Genomic DNA, 13890 nt, shown 5'->3' with positions numbered 1-13890 from the left:
CACCTTTGCGAACCGAACCGAACCGCACCCTCTGGTGGAAACGCGCCATAAAAACGGCACGTTTGTGGAAAGATCATTGTGGGACTGGCTCGTAGTTGCTGTAATTGTGCATCATGAGTGAATTTATTGAACACTTCAAGTACTGTATTAGGGGCCCACCAACACACTTATAAAAGCATCCATAAAGTAGCATGCCATGGGATCTTTAAAGATCCCATGCCATGCTATTTTATGGATGCTTTAATATAGGTATTAGTGGGCCACAAACACAGTATTCAAAGACGTCCCCGAAATTCAGCCGTGGGGCAGAGTTACAGCCACTCCGAACTAGTCGCACATTGAGCTTCCCCCAAACGCGCTGTTTCGGTGGGCGTGTCAAGGCAGGTCAAGGAGGGGGGTGGGGGTGTGGCCCTGAGCAGCTTGTAGCCACAGTACCATTCGCTCTGGTTACGGTGGGCGTGTCAAGGCAGGTCAAGGAGGGGGGTGGGGGTGTGGCCCTGAGCAGCTTGTAGCCACAGTACCATGCGCTGTTTACGGTGGATGTATCGCAATGGCTCGTAGAAACCCATATTATACATAGATATCTATGTAATATAATATAATATATATTATCACCTGGCCCTGAGCAGCTTGTAGCCACGGTAGCATGCGCTCAGTTTACGGTGGATGTATCGCAATGGCTCTTAGAAACCCATATTATACATAGATATCTATATAATATCACCTGGCCCTGAGCAGCTTGTAGCCACGGTACCATGCGCTCTGTTTACGGTGGATGTATCGCAATGGCTCTTAGAAACCCATATTATACATAGATATCTATATCATATAATATATAATATATATTATCACGGCCAAAAGCTGTGTGAGCCTCCAGACGATAGGCTATTATGAATCTCAAACGACCGCGTCTTCTTCAGACTGATGTGGAAGTGGAAGAACCAGAGACGTCGGAGAACCCGACGAAGTCCTTTGTGATTCATTATATCGTCTGGAGGTGCACACAGATTTTGGCCGTGATAATATGTATTATTTGATATAGATATCTATGTATTATATGATATTATTTAGATGTAGAGCCCCAGGACTCTAACGCAAGTGTTGTACACTTCCTTGTTATTTGGATAACCGTTCTGCTGTTGGTGTGATGGCGCATAACACGTCGGACTCTCGTCTCTGGTATTTCTACAACGAGACTCGTAGTGGGGGTTATCGCAGCCATGGTTGATAATGAATTGGGGGAAAGGAACTTTGGCTTTGACTCCCTGAAGTACATGAACCACGACATGGAGGAGAAGGGGATTGTTGGCCGCGAATGTATCCCGCTTGAGCCCTGCTTCCCACCGCCTCGGCAGCGGTCAGCGCTAATCACCGCCTCCTGAAGCCGAGGTGGTGGTCCATCGGCAGCGAGACTCCGGCGGGAGACGACCGCGGTCAACAATCCCTTGGCCATGGCTGAGATAACCCCCACTACGAGTCTCGTTGTAGAAATACCAGAGACGAGAGTACGACGTGTTATGCGCCATCACACCAACAGCAGGACGGTTATCCAAATAACAAGGAAGTGTACAACAATTGCGTTACAGTCCTGGAGCTCTATATCTAAATAATATCATATAATACAGATATCTATATCAAATAATACATATTATCACGGCCAAAAGCCGTGTGCACGTCCAGACGATATAATGAATCACAAAGGACTTCGTCGGGTTCTCCGACGTCTCTGGTTCTTCCACTTCCACATCAATCTGTAGTAGACAGAACCGCGCGCTGCCTGCTGCCTGCTGCCGGCGCGAGGCACCACCGCCCGGCTGCCCGCTGCCGGGCGGTGGTGCTTCGCGGCGGTGGTGCCTCGCGGCAACCGGCGGCAGGCAGCATGTCGCAGTTCATGTACTTCGATGTCGTTCTGCCATTGCATTCAAAATTCTGTAACTAGCCTGTTACTACGAACTAAGCAACTACCGTACACGTATTAGCATTTAGCACTAGCTCAATCACGACTCTTTCAGAATTCTTGTGGGTGGTTACGAACCCAGCGAGTGGGCAGGGCCATGAATAATAGTTTGACAACGCTACGTCACAGTGTCACCTTATCCAGATCGGCTCATTTCTTCTGCCTTTTTCCTTTCATTGCCTATTGCATTCAGCAGACAAACTGCATAGATTTCAAACTTACCACAGCTCACAAACTTATTCAGACCTATGTTATTTAACAAACAATAGGAAAAATGTGATTTTAATGGCATGGGCTCTTTAAGTTGTATTCTTTCTTGTTTATTATTCTCTACATACATTGGGACTTATCTCCTGCCACAATTATACACCTATGGCGCGTTTCCACTGCAGGGTGCGGAACGGATCGGATCGCAAAGGTGCGGATCGGGTCGCGTTTCCACCGGCAAAAGTGGGCGTGACCCGGACTTAGCCGTACCCGTTTTGGCCTCGTTTTCAGGACTCCTCCGTTGGGGTACTGAAAACGAGACGAGACACCTGAAAGGGTCCCGGGAAATTCTAGCTACACACCCCCTCCGTTGATTGGTCGACAGAATCATCACTTCCGGGTGACGCGGGGATAAAAACAAACAAACAGTAGCCTCGAGGTATTATTCTTTACAATTAACATGTCGCGTAAAACGCTTGCTTGGGCGAACAAGGAGGTGGAGACGTTCGTCTGCATTCTTGGGGAGGAGGACGTTGTTTACGATGTTTACGTAGCTGCCGCGGCGACCGACATCCGGCCTACCACAAAGGGTACTGTCGGCAGTTGAAACCAGGTTGAAACGCGACCTCGGAACTGAGCTGGGCCCCGTTTCCCGATAACGATGTTTAAGCCTAATCAAAACACAATTGATTAGGCTTAAACCGACATATATCAGTCCTAATCCTGAATGCACTGTGCGTTTCACGGCATTTTCCCCCCTGAAATAATTCCTCTTCACACCATGTGTGACGGCTATGTTGCACAACATTGCAGCTAAGGCTGGGGTGGCATTGCTTGAACCGGAGGACGTTGAGGACGATGACGATGAGGAAGATCGGTGTGAGGACGGCCTCCCTCATAACTACGCGGCTGGTTTTCATGCGCGTCGAATAGTGATTGAGACTTTTTTTTAACCCCCTCCACCCTCCCTCATGTCACTAAACATTCCCGTCAACGTGACCAATCCCCACCATATCCCAGCCTTTTGCCTGCTCCTTTGCTTGTTTTTTATAAAAAAAATATTTATTTATTTTTTTTAATTTCTTTAATTTCGTTATTTTTAATTTTTTTTAATTTCTTTAATTTAATTTTTTTTTTTACATTATTTTATGCTACGTTTTATGAGTAGCCTATGTCAGTCTTCACAAATCCCCCCACTTTCTCTCACACATTTTGAGTACCCTGCCTGCGCAAACATTTTCTGGACTGTCACGTTTTATTTTGGCCATTTTAACATCTTTATTAATAAATTGATTAATAATCTTTATTAATTACCAAACTAAGAACATAAAGGCGCAATGCGTTTTAATAAAACGCATCCAATATACGGAATGTCCGATGGTGACGCCACTGAGGCTATAGCTGACGATGCTCTTAGCGTCCTACGAGTACCTACGAGCACCCCTGGAGTACTCGTTAGCTACGAGCGTTTTCAAGACGTTCGTGATCAACGATGCTTTCGGGAAACGTGGTGAAAACTCTACGATGCCCTTTCGACTCACTTCACGATCCACTTAGGCTAACGACGCTTTCGGGAAACGGGGCCCAGGCCTATTCAACTAGCGACCCGTGGGCCAAATGCGGCCCCTCTTAATTTTTTTCTGGCCCGCAAGGTTGCATGCAAAAATAAATAAAAATAAAGGAGAAACATAGTTGCATGCAAATCAGGTTTCTGTGTGCAGCCGTTGATACTAGTCAGTATCAGTACCCCACAATCAGGAACTGGCATCACTTATTCTGACAATGTTTGGCTCAACCGATACGGGCACAGAATATTGAATTTTTAGCAATGCTTTGGGCTTTTCATTCAGCTGTCATTTTATTTGTTTCCAACCATTTACATTTTGGTGTACATTGTTTACTTCATTTAGACTTTTGAACATCAAATCCCTTCACTCGATTTAAGATCTTAAACATTTCTTTACGTCTTAAACTATGTGACTTATTAAAACATATTTTCAACCTCCCTTTGCACTACAGCATTCACCTCATTTTCTGCAGGAAATGCATTTTCTAGTTAGGCCCTATGTCAACGTTACCTAGAGAACTGACGTAATTTGATAGCTGTGTTTTCAGCGATTGCATAGCAACTGTCGTATCCACGGTGGCGACCCGCCAACAGAAAACAAGGCCTTCATAATGCATTCATGTTAATATGAATACAGGTACATTAATGATTAACCAAGAAATACAATTTCATAGACTAAATTAAAACAGCAATTTTATAATAATGACAGTACTACAATTAATAAAATAATTATATGCTCAAACTATCTATTATTATTTAGATAAGTGCCAATATTAGTTAAACGACTATATGGTATATAGCTATATGTTTAATATTTGAGAATATCTTTATATCATGTTGTGGTAGCGTGGCCGAGTGGTCTAAGGCGCTGGATTTAGGCTCCAGTCATTTCGATGGCGTGGGTTCGAATCCCACCGCTGCCAGTTATTTTTTCAGGATACAAATTTAACATGTTGTCGAATAGAAATTTGGACAAAACGTCAATATCTATTATATAATAACTCCCCCAATCAACCCGCATTGGAAGGAAGCTTATATCGCTCTAACACAGTATACTGCTTACACTAACACTATACACTAACAGCTTATTAATTGTATATCATGTTATGATACTATGCTAATAATAAAAAAAATCATAGCTTTACCAAAATACATTTTCTATGACATATACTGTAACGTATACCTTGCATTCTGTACAATATCATTTTTTTTTAAATATTGTAGCCTACATTGAAGCTCCTAGATTACCATAATCGTCAGGTTTTGTTAATACATTTTGGGTACATTAGACATATGCAAATATCACTATTATATTCAATAACACATTGTTTATCACTGTTGCATGCATATCACATTAAAAAAACACAGCGAATGAAGCATTCAAATTAACATGTTTATTGATATTAACATTTGATTACTGTTATCGGCATAGCATTTTCACATTTAGTTTGCAAAAATATTCAAATTCAAGCAAATCCATATCGATTTCTAGATGGTTTCAATCATATTGATACTGTACCCAATCTGATCACAACAAATCACAAAATGCAGCTCATCATTCCAAAGATGAAGTCAACGTACTGCCACCGACTTCAAATCCTTCTACCTACTCCCTGAAATAAATGGACACTAAATAATGGATCCCTCCTCTCCACAACTCCAAATGTAATGAATCCCCTAATTCGGCATTTTAAATTCAAATGGATTACACAGATGCCATGTTTCCTCTATAGAGAGACGTTGGCCATTGAACATGTGTTATTGATCGTTTGGTGGTCTGTGATTGTCATCACTACATCAGAATCAGCACCACGCTGAGACCCAGCATGAAGAGGAGGAGGACGAAGGTGTGAGATGAGGCGGGGAACTTCCAGCGGAGGCTGAGGTCCCAGGGGTCGGAGGTCAGCGTCTGGGTCTTGACGTAGTGCTCCACGGACTCCCCCAGGTCGTGTTGCTTGGGGCAGAAGCCCAGCTCTCTGCGGGCCTTGTCGATCTTGAAGGTGTGGCTCACAGCGACGTTCCTCACCTGGCGTCACAGGAGATTTATGGATCTGGATTAGCTGAGGGATATCTGGGGGCCACAAGTCGCGCTGAAAACATTGATTAACCTTGATCGATTCAAATGTTTTTTTAATTGCCCATTCGCAGGTATATTAGCCATTTTAAATGTAACTGTTTGAATGATCAGAAAAAATAACACACATTTTTAAATGCTTCAGTTTTTTGGATGACTACATAAAATTCTTAACTGCATAAAAGGCAAGGTAACACAATGAAAGACTAATATAGATAGATTAATCTAAAGAGATAATAACTGTTAGTTGCAGCCCTAGTCCCATTAATCAATCAAACCTCAGAATGTTACCCTTTACATGGATTTCCACCTCTTCAACCCTTACATTATAAAAGGGTTATTTCGTCTTTAGCATTAATTAATTCCTGAAAACAAAAGCCCCCTCTACAAGCACATAGCACCTTCAATTTCATTGATTTAATGAATTTGTAATCCATGGGCCTTCAGCTTAGAAATGCCCTCACGTCACCTTGCAGCATCTCCGTCGTCAGGCCTATCTACTTACTGTCTCAGGATTGGGTGACTGAATGGAAAGTTAACACATACTGGCGGAAGCCCGTGGACAGGCCAGATACTCAAGGACACAGGTCACCCTGGGGCGGGACCTTGGCCTGTCTGACTGGCTTGGGCAAATGTTACTTCTGTCCGGTCTCTACCTTGCTGATACATTTACTGGTTTGTTTGCCCTTCCCGGGAGAGGAGCATAAATTCGAGCCTGAATTCAAATTTGGCAGATAAAGTCGGTTGCACGCCAAAGTTGTCTCACACCCTTCGTGTCCGTCACAAGCTTTCCGTTGTGGCCCAAGCAAGTTTATATTTTATTCATGCTGCAAACAGTGATATCCTAGCAAACAGCCAGGAGATGTCTTAGAGAACGCATTGCGCACGGTTCAGACCAGCAGTCCCAGCTATAGTTTCCCCACTCATCACACATTCATGAAGCCCTCCGAGGCTTTGTCGCCAACCAGGTCCCTTTAATATGGTCTTGTTAGGGTGTTGAGAAATTTTACCGTTAATGTTTTAGTGTCAAGCTACACCACAGTCGTGTCATACCACCCCTTGTTACGATAACTCATGTATCTGTATCTGCATGACGCCTAGGAAAGGCGGTATTTCATTAGCTGAGACCAACCCAATCACCGCCTAACGATCATAAACAGTTACTCCCTATCTATCCATAGTTTAATTGGGTTTAGAATTCTGCATAATTAAAGGATAGGGGGGGGAGAGAGTCTGGCATTAAGAAGAGGAAAGCTGTGAGACTGAGGGATTAATCAAAACTCTTCAGCTCCACTCAGACACGTGCCCACAGTGACACATGCAGGCATGCACAGATACACACAAAGATGCAAGTGCACATGCGTGCACTCATACCCACACAAATGCACAGACACATGCATGCAAACACAAACACACACACACACACACACATGCATAGACAGACGCACACACACACACACACACACACACACACACACACACACACACACACACACACACACACACACACACACACACACACACACACACACACACACACACACACACACACACACATATACACACACATATACACACACGTATACCAACAAATAGAAGATCACACACTTTTCAATGTTAATAGCGGTGGTATGTCTATTCTTGATTGTTTGACTAGATGGGTTATAGAGCAGGTATGACAGACCAACGGATTTCACCTGAGATCAATGTGTCAATGAGTACAACAATGGTCCCTTACACAGACAAGCACATTGGGTGTTTTGCAACATGTGAACCTTTATAAATAGAGAAAATTAAGCATTTTTAGTGCGGTTATTGTGTTCGGCTTTGAATGAGTCTAATCACCTCATTTCTTGTGAAGAGAAGCGGGGTTTCAGCGATTGGTCTCAGAGCTAGATGAAGGTATTCCAGAATGGTGGCTGACAGGGGGGAAATACACATGTTAGTCTTACAGTTTTGCTTAAAAATAACAAACTAATAATAAAAAACAAATATCAAAAAAAGTAAATGAACTTACAAAACTTATCAAAACTAAAAAGACAATCAGACACAGGCAAACAAACAAGGTCATCAAGAAAGCAGTTACCTATCCAATAGACCAGTGAAACTGGCAGGTGTACCATCGGTCTTCTGTGACCAAACATTTTATACTGCAACGATAACAGGGCAGATACATGTCATAAAACAAAATGATGACTCCTCAATAATACATTGATACTGATAAAGTTTGATAGCAGCTTGTTGATTATGTTGGGTGTTTGATTACCAGCCAAAAGGTATTGTGTTTGATCACCAAGGTCAGCAGTCTGCATCCTGATATCCAACAGATCATGACCCCCTACCTATCCCTCAATGACCTGTGTCTAAATTCACAGTGAGCCACTTTGGTAAAAGCATCTTATCAATGACTAAATACTAGGAGTGAATAGTTACTTACCAATGGATTAAGCCACTCAAACACATTGACTGACACGCCGTCGTTAATAAAATAGGCCTGGCCACTCTGAAAGAGGATGAAAAATCCAGTCCATTAAAAGTGGGCAATTAAAACACAAACACGCATGCATGCATGCATGCGCAAACGCAAACACAAACACACTAACACAGCTCACTCCAACCTTGCATTCCTCTCAGGGTAATAGGCCAACATGTGTTACAACAACCTATAACTACAAGTACGGCCAATGTTTACGATCATTATTATTTGAATAATATATATTTGATTTAAAATGTCTTATAATTTCGCAGTGGATTGGTCCCAAAACTGTAAAAAACACTGAAAAGAAAGATAAATCATCCATTCATTCATTCATACCCACATATATATTTCCATAGTGTTTAATGTATGGCCCAGTTGTTTTGGTCAGCCAGCTGAGGTGCATAAAGTCACTCACAGCTATGCCATGTTTCTGGGCTGTGAGAGCCTCAGCCGCCAGCACGTGCGCCATCACCAGGTTGTCAACATGCACCCAGTTCATTTTAGCCCGGGCCTCACCGAACTGGAAGCCTATCAAACCACGCCTCAGGTTCTCCTGCAGAGAGTAGAAGGAGGTGGAGGAGAGGAGGATTATGTAGTGGTGACTAGGGTGTTCGACTACCAGCCTTACGGTACTGGTTTCGGTTCCCCCCAATGTCGATGCAACCTACCTATAGTCAATCGCTGAACTCCTAACCCTGCTACATTAATGAGATGTATTTAGAATCCTCTGTAAGTCGCTTTGGATGAAAGTGTCTCCTAAAAAGCTTAATGCGAAACAGAGGAGAGGGAAGGGGTAGAGATTGATAACAAGTCTTATGTGGGATGGAGAGGTGGGGGTGTATGCGTAACAATAGGGCTATCTGTACATTTCATTACAACACATGTCTATATTTTCCACCAAGAAGTCATTGGCCTCAAACAACAAGGCACAAGCAGAACCGGGGCTCCATCACGGTCCAAACCCTACACTCCTCAACCCCCGCCCCCCCCAAACACGCCCCCATCCATCTAGAAAACCAGAAAACAGACAGGGATGAAAGAACAGACAGCAACTGGATACCTGCCAACGTCTGATTAATAATGTACATTCTCCAGGCAGACCTACATTCTGCCACAACAGCCCATCGTCAACTGGGATAGAATAAGACATGAGTTGAAATGTGTCTTGTTGATTTGTTTTGTTGTTTTGTTTATCTGTGTGGGTTCTTCACCATCATTCTGTGGAAATGTCTCCTCTCTCCGGGCCCATAGATGCCAGAGGAACGCAAGGCGCAACTTCTCAAGCGACCGCCACCTGTGTTCAACATAAATGAGAAGAATAATACAATTTATGAACCCTTTTATGAACCGGAAATATTTGTTCAATCTACATTGGGAAACAGGAAGTTATGTGTTTGCATTCCTATCAGGGGTTCCCGGCAGAACCCTGGATAGGCTCCAGTATGAGCAGAAATAAATGGCCAAGATTCCGATTCCCAGATCCCTGACGCCCTTGCCCTCAGTATCTCACAGAGCTCCTCAGCAACTAGACTCCCTTCCGGATCTCTGTTACTCCGACACTTGACTGCTCACCGTCCACATTTTCATAATGAATAAAAAAAGAGTTGAGTTGCTACCAGTGGATCATTTACCAGATAATTCTGGGAAAGTACCCACTTTCTTTAAAATTCGTTTTTTTCCTTCTATCCTTGATCTCCATTGACAATCCTTTGTCAATGCAAAGGCATATTACATATATGTACACATTAACCATTGCTACAGCAACTTCCAGCAAATGGTGCGGAGAACAAGTCATTTTACCATTGACGTTTTTTTTCATTTTCAACCAGCAACTAACAACAACTAAGAAAACTTCAAACATATCTGTTCACTTAGGCACACACACAAAAACACACAGAAAGGTGTAAAGGCAGATGATTGTAAATCCATACACACCAGGTGAAATCTATACAGCTCCGGAGAGGGTTTTATATAACCCTTTTAGATGTTATATCCAAGATCTATGTCACAAATCGTGTAATAATTAATGCACCGTATTTAAATAATGCATGAATAGCATATCCTCAGCGGGCGAAGCTGGAACAGTAGACTGGTGTGTGTGCGTATATATAGCCGAACGAAACCCGGTCTACTGGTTTTTAGAATAATTGAATACATTAGCGAGACTAGTCAGTGAGTAGGTATAGAGTTGCCACAAAGAAAGGAAATAAAGGCTTAACAGCTGTTCTGTTTTGACGTTGCTGCTTGGTAATGAATTGTAGCCCATGAATGAAGCGCAGACCGCCAAAAAGTCAATTCATCTCCAGTCAAGCTTAGCTCTTTATCAGATGTAGGTTCTAAATGGGCTGCAGTTGTATTTTTACACTGCGCTAACCAAGTAACGGCTCACACAAACCCTGTTGGAAAAGGACATTTTTAAGGAAATGGACGCATTAAGCGTAGAGTGTAATTGGGCGGTCAAAAGATTACAATAATAACATATCACATGATTCAAAAAGTTTCGTCATGGTGGTTTCATGCACCCCAACCTTTTAGCCCGCATCCGTTGGCCTCACGGACCATCTGGTCTGCAATAGATTTGGTTCTTGAGTAGTGGTCTAAATACTGAAATAGAAAGCATACTCACACGGTTTAGATGCATTATTTTGCCTAGCAGGCAAACCCATAGATGTTGTACTGGGACTCACCCACTCACCATGTTCAGTGGGACGCAGGGCTGGGACTCCTCGTCCCCGTCCTCGATCGGCTGGCCCGTGAAGGCCACGTTGATGGTGCTCGTGTACACCAGCCGAGAGATGCCTCGCTCCTTGCAAACTAGAAAACATGGAAAGGTCAATTAATTGGAGAAGGCAATGGTATTCATATTCGTATGATTGTAATTGTGAAGCCACAAGGAGAGAAAATACAGCCACAAATATGAATTATCCTGCGGAGATGATGCTGCGGCCACACGCTTTTACTTTGGTACCCCGCTTGATGCTTTTACTGCACTTATGCATATTCTTCAAGGTTTAATTTCTATATCTGTTTGATTGCTGCAAAAATGAATCCCACAAGATTGCAACGTATACTGAAACAATAAATGTGTAATAGCAACCATTAATTCACGTTCAATATATCATCATATGATGTGTGTTGAAAACATGATTGCTTTGGTCTGATTTCTTACCATTGATGATGTTGTTTGTACCGCTGACGTTGATGGATTCAACGAGTTCCTTCCTCAGCTTCGTCACAAGAAGGTAAAAACAATCATAAGAAATCATAAAAACTCCACATCCATTCATATCCTGGAATAGTTAGTCAACATCGCTACTCCCTAACCTGTTCTGGACCAGACATGCCGCAGGAGGCTGTGTGGAAGACACACTCTACTCCTTCACACGCCCTGAAGAGCGAGGCATAGTCCCGGATGTCCCCCTGAAAGTGACAAAAGAACTGTCCTTATGTTCTTCTACAGTCATGGTTATTGTTAATGGCCAACATGTGATGCCCCTTAATATAATAGGGTTTAATTATGGTCGATAGTGTTTAAATGTTCTTTTCCCTCACTCTCCACCTCATCCCTCACTCTCCACCTCAAGCTGGTGTGTGGTGAGCGTTCTGGCGCCGATTGGCTGACGTGCATCACCCAAGTGGGTGCTACACACTGGTGGTGGTTAGTGAGGTCCCCCCTTCACTGTAGGCGTCTTTGAGTGTCTAGAAAAGCGCTAAATAAATTCAATGAATTATTAATTATTATGAATTATAAGGAAAACCAGGCTCACATATTTGTCTTGACACCCTTTAATCATGACATGTGTCCACTATGAGAGAGAGTGGGCCTTTAGTCGTTCTTGAGCAAGATGCCCCATTCCTGTATACCAGCCCGTTTTCATATCTATTTCATCAGAGGTCACTTTGGAATAAAAAGCCTCCTCTAAAAGACTTGACTTTATTGATAACAGCAGGTTGTTTGTGGAGCGGTTGAGGTGAGGTTGTGAGGTGTATTAAGTGGCTCAAGCTACCTGGTGCGTTAGAATCGAGGGTTGTATAATTAAGGTGAGAGCTGGATACAAGACATGATCCCATTTGCTCAGCGGCACGGGGTCTGGCCCTGGTAACCTGAATCAGGGCCCCGCCCCAGGCACTTAGCACCTGCTGCTTGGGGTGGATCATTCACCTGGTCCATGTGTTCACTAAGGTATTGGTCCCCCTCACACACTCACACACCCACACATGGATGGGAGCGCATGTAACCAGTGTATTTATAGTTACGTTATATTTCACCAAGGATCCTTTTATTCCTTTAATCTATTTTTGTATTTTTGTTTAAATTCATTTGTTTAGTGGGTATGTTAATTCAGATGTTGTAATTTAACATGCTCGCGAGTCGGAGAGATGCCCTGCTGGAGAGATAGTGAGTGTGAGACAGACAGCACTGACGTTTAGATTAATGTGCTCCCACACAAAGTTAAAGCTCTCGTGGCAAAGCAACAGTTGTCTCCCGGCTCATTGTAAATACAACGCAGAATTAGCCAATGCGAGTTAAGGCTCGCGCACTGGCACACACACACACACACACACACACACACACACACACACACACACACACACACACACACACACACACACACACACACACACACACACACACACACACACACACACACACACACAAACACACACACACACACACACACACACACACACACACACACACACACACACACACACACACACACACACACACACACACACACACACAAACAAACACAGCCTCATAAAGACACACCGAAGCTATTTTAAGGAAAACCTTAGTAGTTCATTAGTACATTTAGCAATTTAACCAATCACGGCATACACAGCAAGTTTCTATAAAACGTCTGCTATTTAAACAGCCAATAGTCTATTACACATCAATAAAAGTTCATTTAAATAGCATTGACATAATTCTTCCAAACATAGTTAAATGTTATTGAAACGTGAAAAAATAAATAATGTTCTGAACAAATATTAGTTATAATAACGTTATATCTCACATAAACAACACAATTCAGAGTAGGCTTACATATCTAATGTGTATGGCTATGTGTCAACTTTAAATAATAAACGAAAGTTCTTTGGGTTATTTTTTTTTACACTGTTCAATCAATATTAAGAAATCTATCGTCACAACCAACCTCATAAAACACTGCTCCATCCGGAAGATCCGCTTGGGGCGTTTGTATATCCAGCAGGATGACTTTCATCCCCCTACTCGCGAGTTCTCTCCCCAGCTTGAAGCCAAAGTATCCCCCTCCACCTGTCACGAGCACCTTTCGCGGGCTCCCACTGCCCAGCGATGCCCTTTCTCCACGCTCGGACCCCTCCACCTTCCCCCCGCAACTGCTATTGTTGCTGCACCTGACCCCCACCGTTCCGCTCGCCACGTGTCGGTTGGCAAAAGTGGATTTAGAGCCGGTCACGGTGGTCTTGAAGCGATTGGGTCGGCCCATGGCTCCGGGTGGGTGTGAGGGTGAGGGCGACGGAGTGGGGGTACGGTCGTTAGCAAGCGACACACGACGCTGCTCGGGGTCGAAGCACCAATGCAGGGGGTCAGCGCCACCTGTGCACGGGATCTGCAT

At 43.4% G+C, this 13890-nt stretch overlaps 1 protein-coding gene and 1 non-coding gene across 2 annotated transcripts; one reads left to right on the top strand and one right to left on the bottom strand.

The window, feature by feature from the left end:
• Positions 1-4572: 4572 nt before the first annotated feature.
• trnal-uag (transfer RNA leucine (anticodon UAG)) lies at positions 4573-4654 on the top strand. The gene has a single exon. It is a non-coding gene; the product is annotated as a tRNA-Leu (tRNA).
• An 869-nt stretch (positions 4655-5523) lies between these two features.
• On the bottom strand, positions 5524-13890 carry sdr42e2 (short chain dehydrogenase/reductase family 42E, member 2). Its single transcript, XM_056605905.1, has 11 exons — positions 13447-13890; positions 11609-11704; positions 11454-11511; positions 10980-11098; positions 10813-10888; positions 9496-9578; positions 8700-8837; positions 8243-8308; positions 7892-7955; positions 7651-7724; positions 5524-5757 (listed from the first exon to the last, which is right to left on the bottom strand). The coding sequence occupies exons 1-11, from the start codon at positions 13888-13890 to the stop codon at positions 5524-5526; spliced, it is 1452 nt and encodes a 483-aa protein (XP_056461880.1).

Source organism: Gadus chalcogrammus, chromosome 2 (genome assembly GCF_026213295.1).
Source record: "Gadus chalcogrammus isolate NIFS_2021 chromosome 2, NIFS_Gcha_1.0, whole genome shotgun sequence".
Lineage (NCBI taxonomy): Eukaryota > Metazoa > Chordata > Actinopteri > Gadiformes > Gadidae > Gadus > Gadus chalcogrammus.
Note: the sequence above shows the minus strand (reverse complement) of the source record. Positions and strands in the feature narration are given on the sequence as shown.

What these genes read in the sequence shown, in the direction of transcription:
- sdr42e2 (XM_056605905.1), bottom strand. Translation starts at nt 13,890, where the DNA reads ATGCAGATCCCGTGCACAGGTGGCGCTGACCCCCTGCATTGGTGCTTC. An exon ending in GCATGTCTGGTCCAGAACAG is followed by an intron (nt 11,512 to 11,608) that starts GTTAGGGAGTAG and finishes CTTGTGACGAAG; the next exon opens with CTGAGGAAGGAACTCGTTGA. An exon ending in CAACGGATGCGGGCTAAAAG is followed by an intron (nt 9,579 to 10,812) that starts GTTGGGGTGCAT and finishes TGTTGAACACAG; the next exon opens with GTGGCGGTCGCTTGAGAAGT.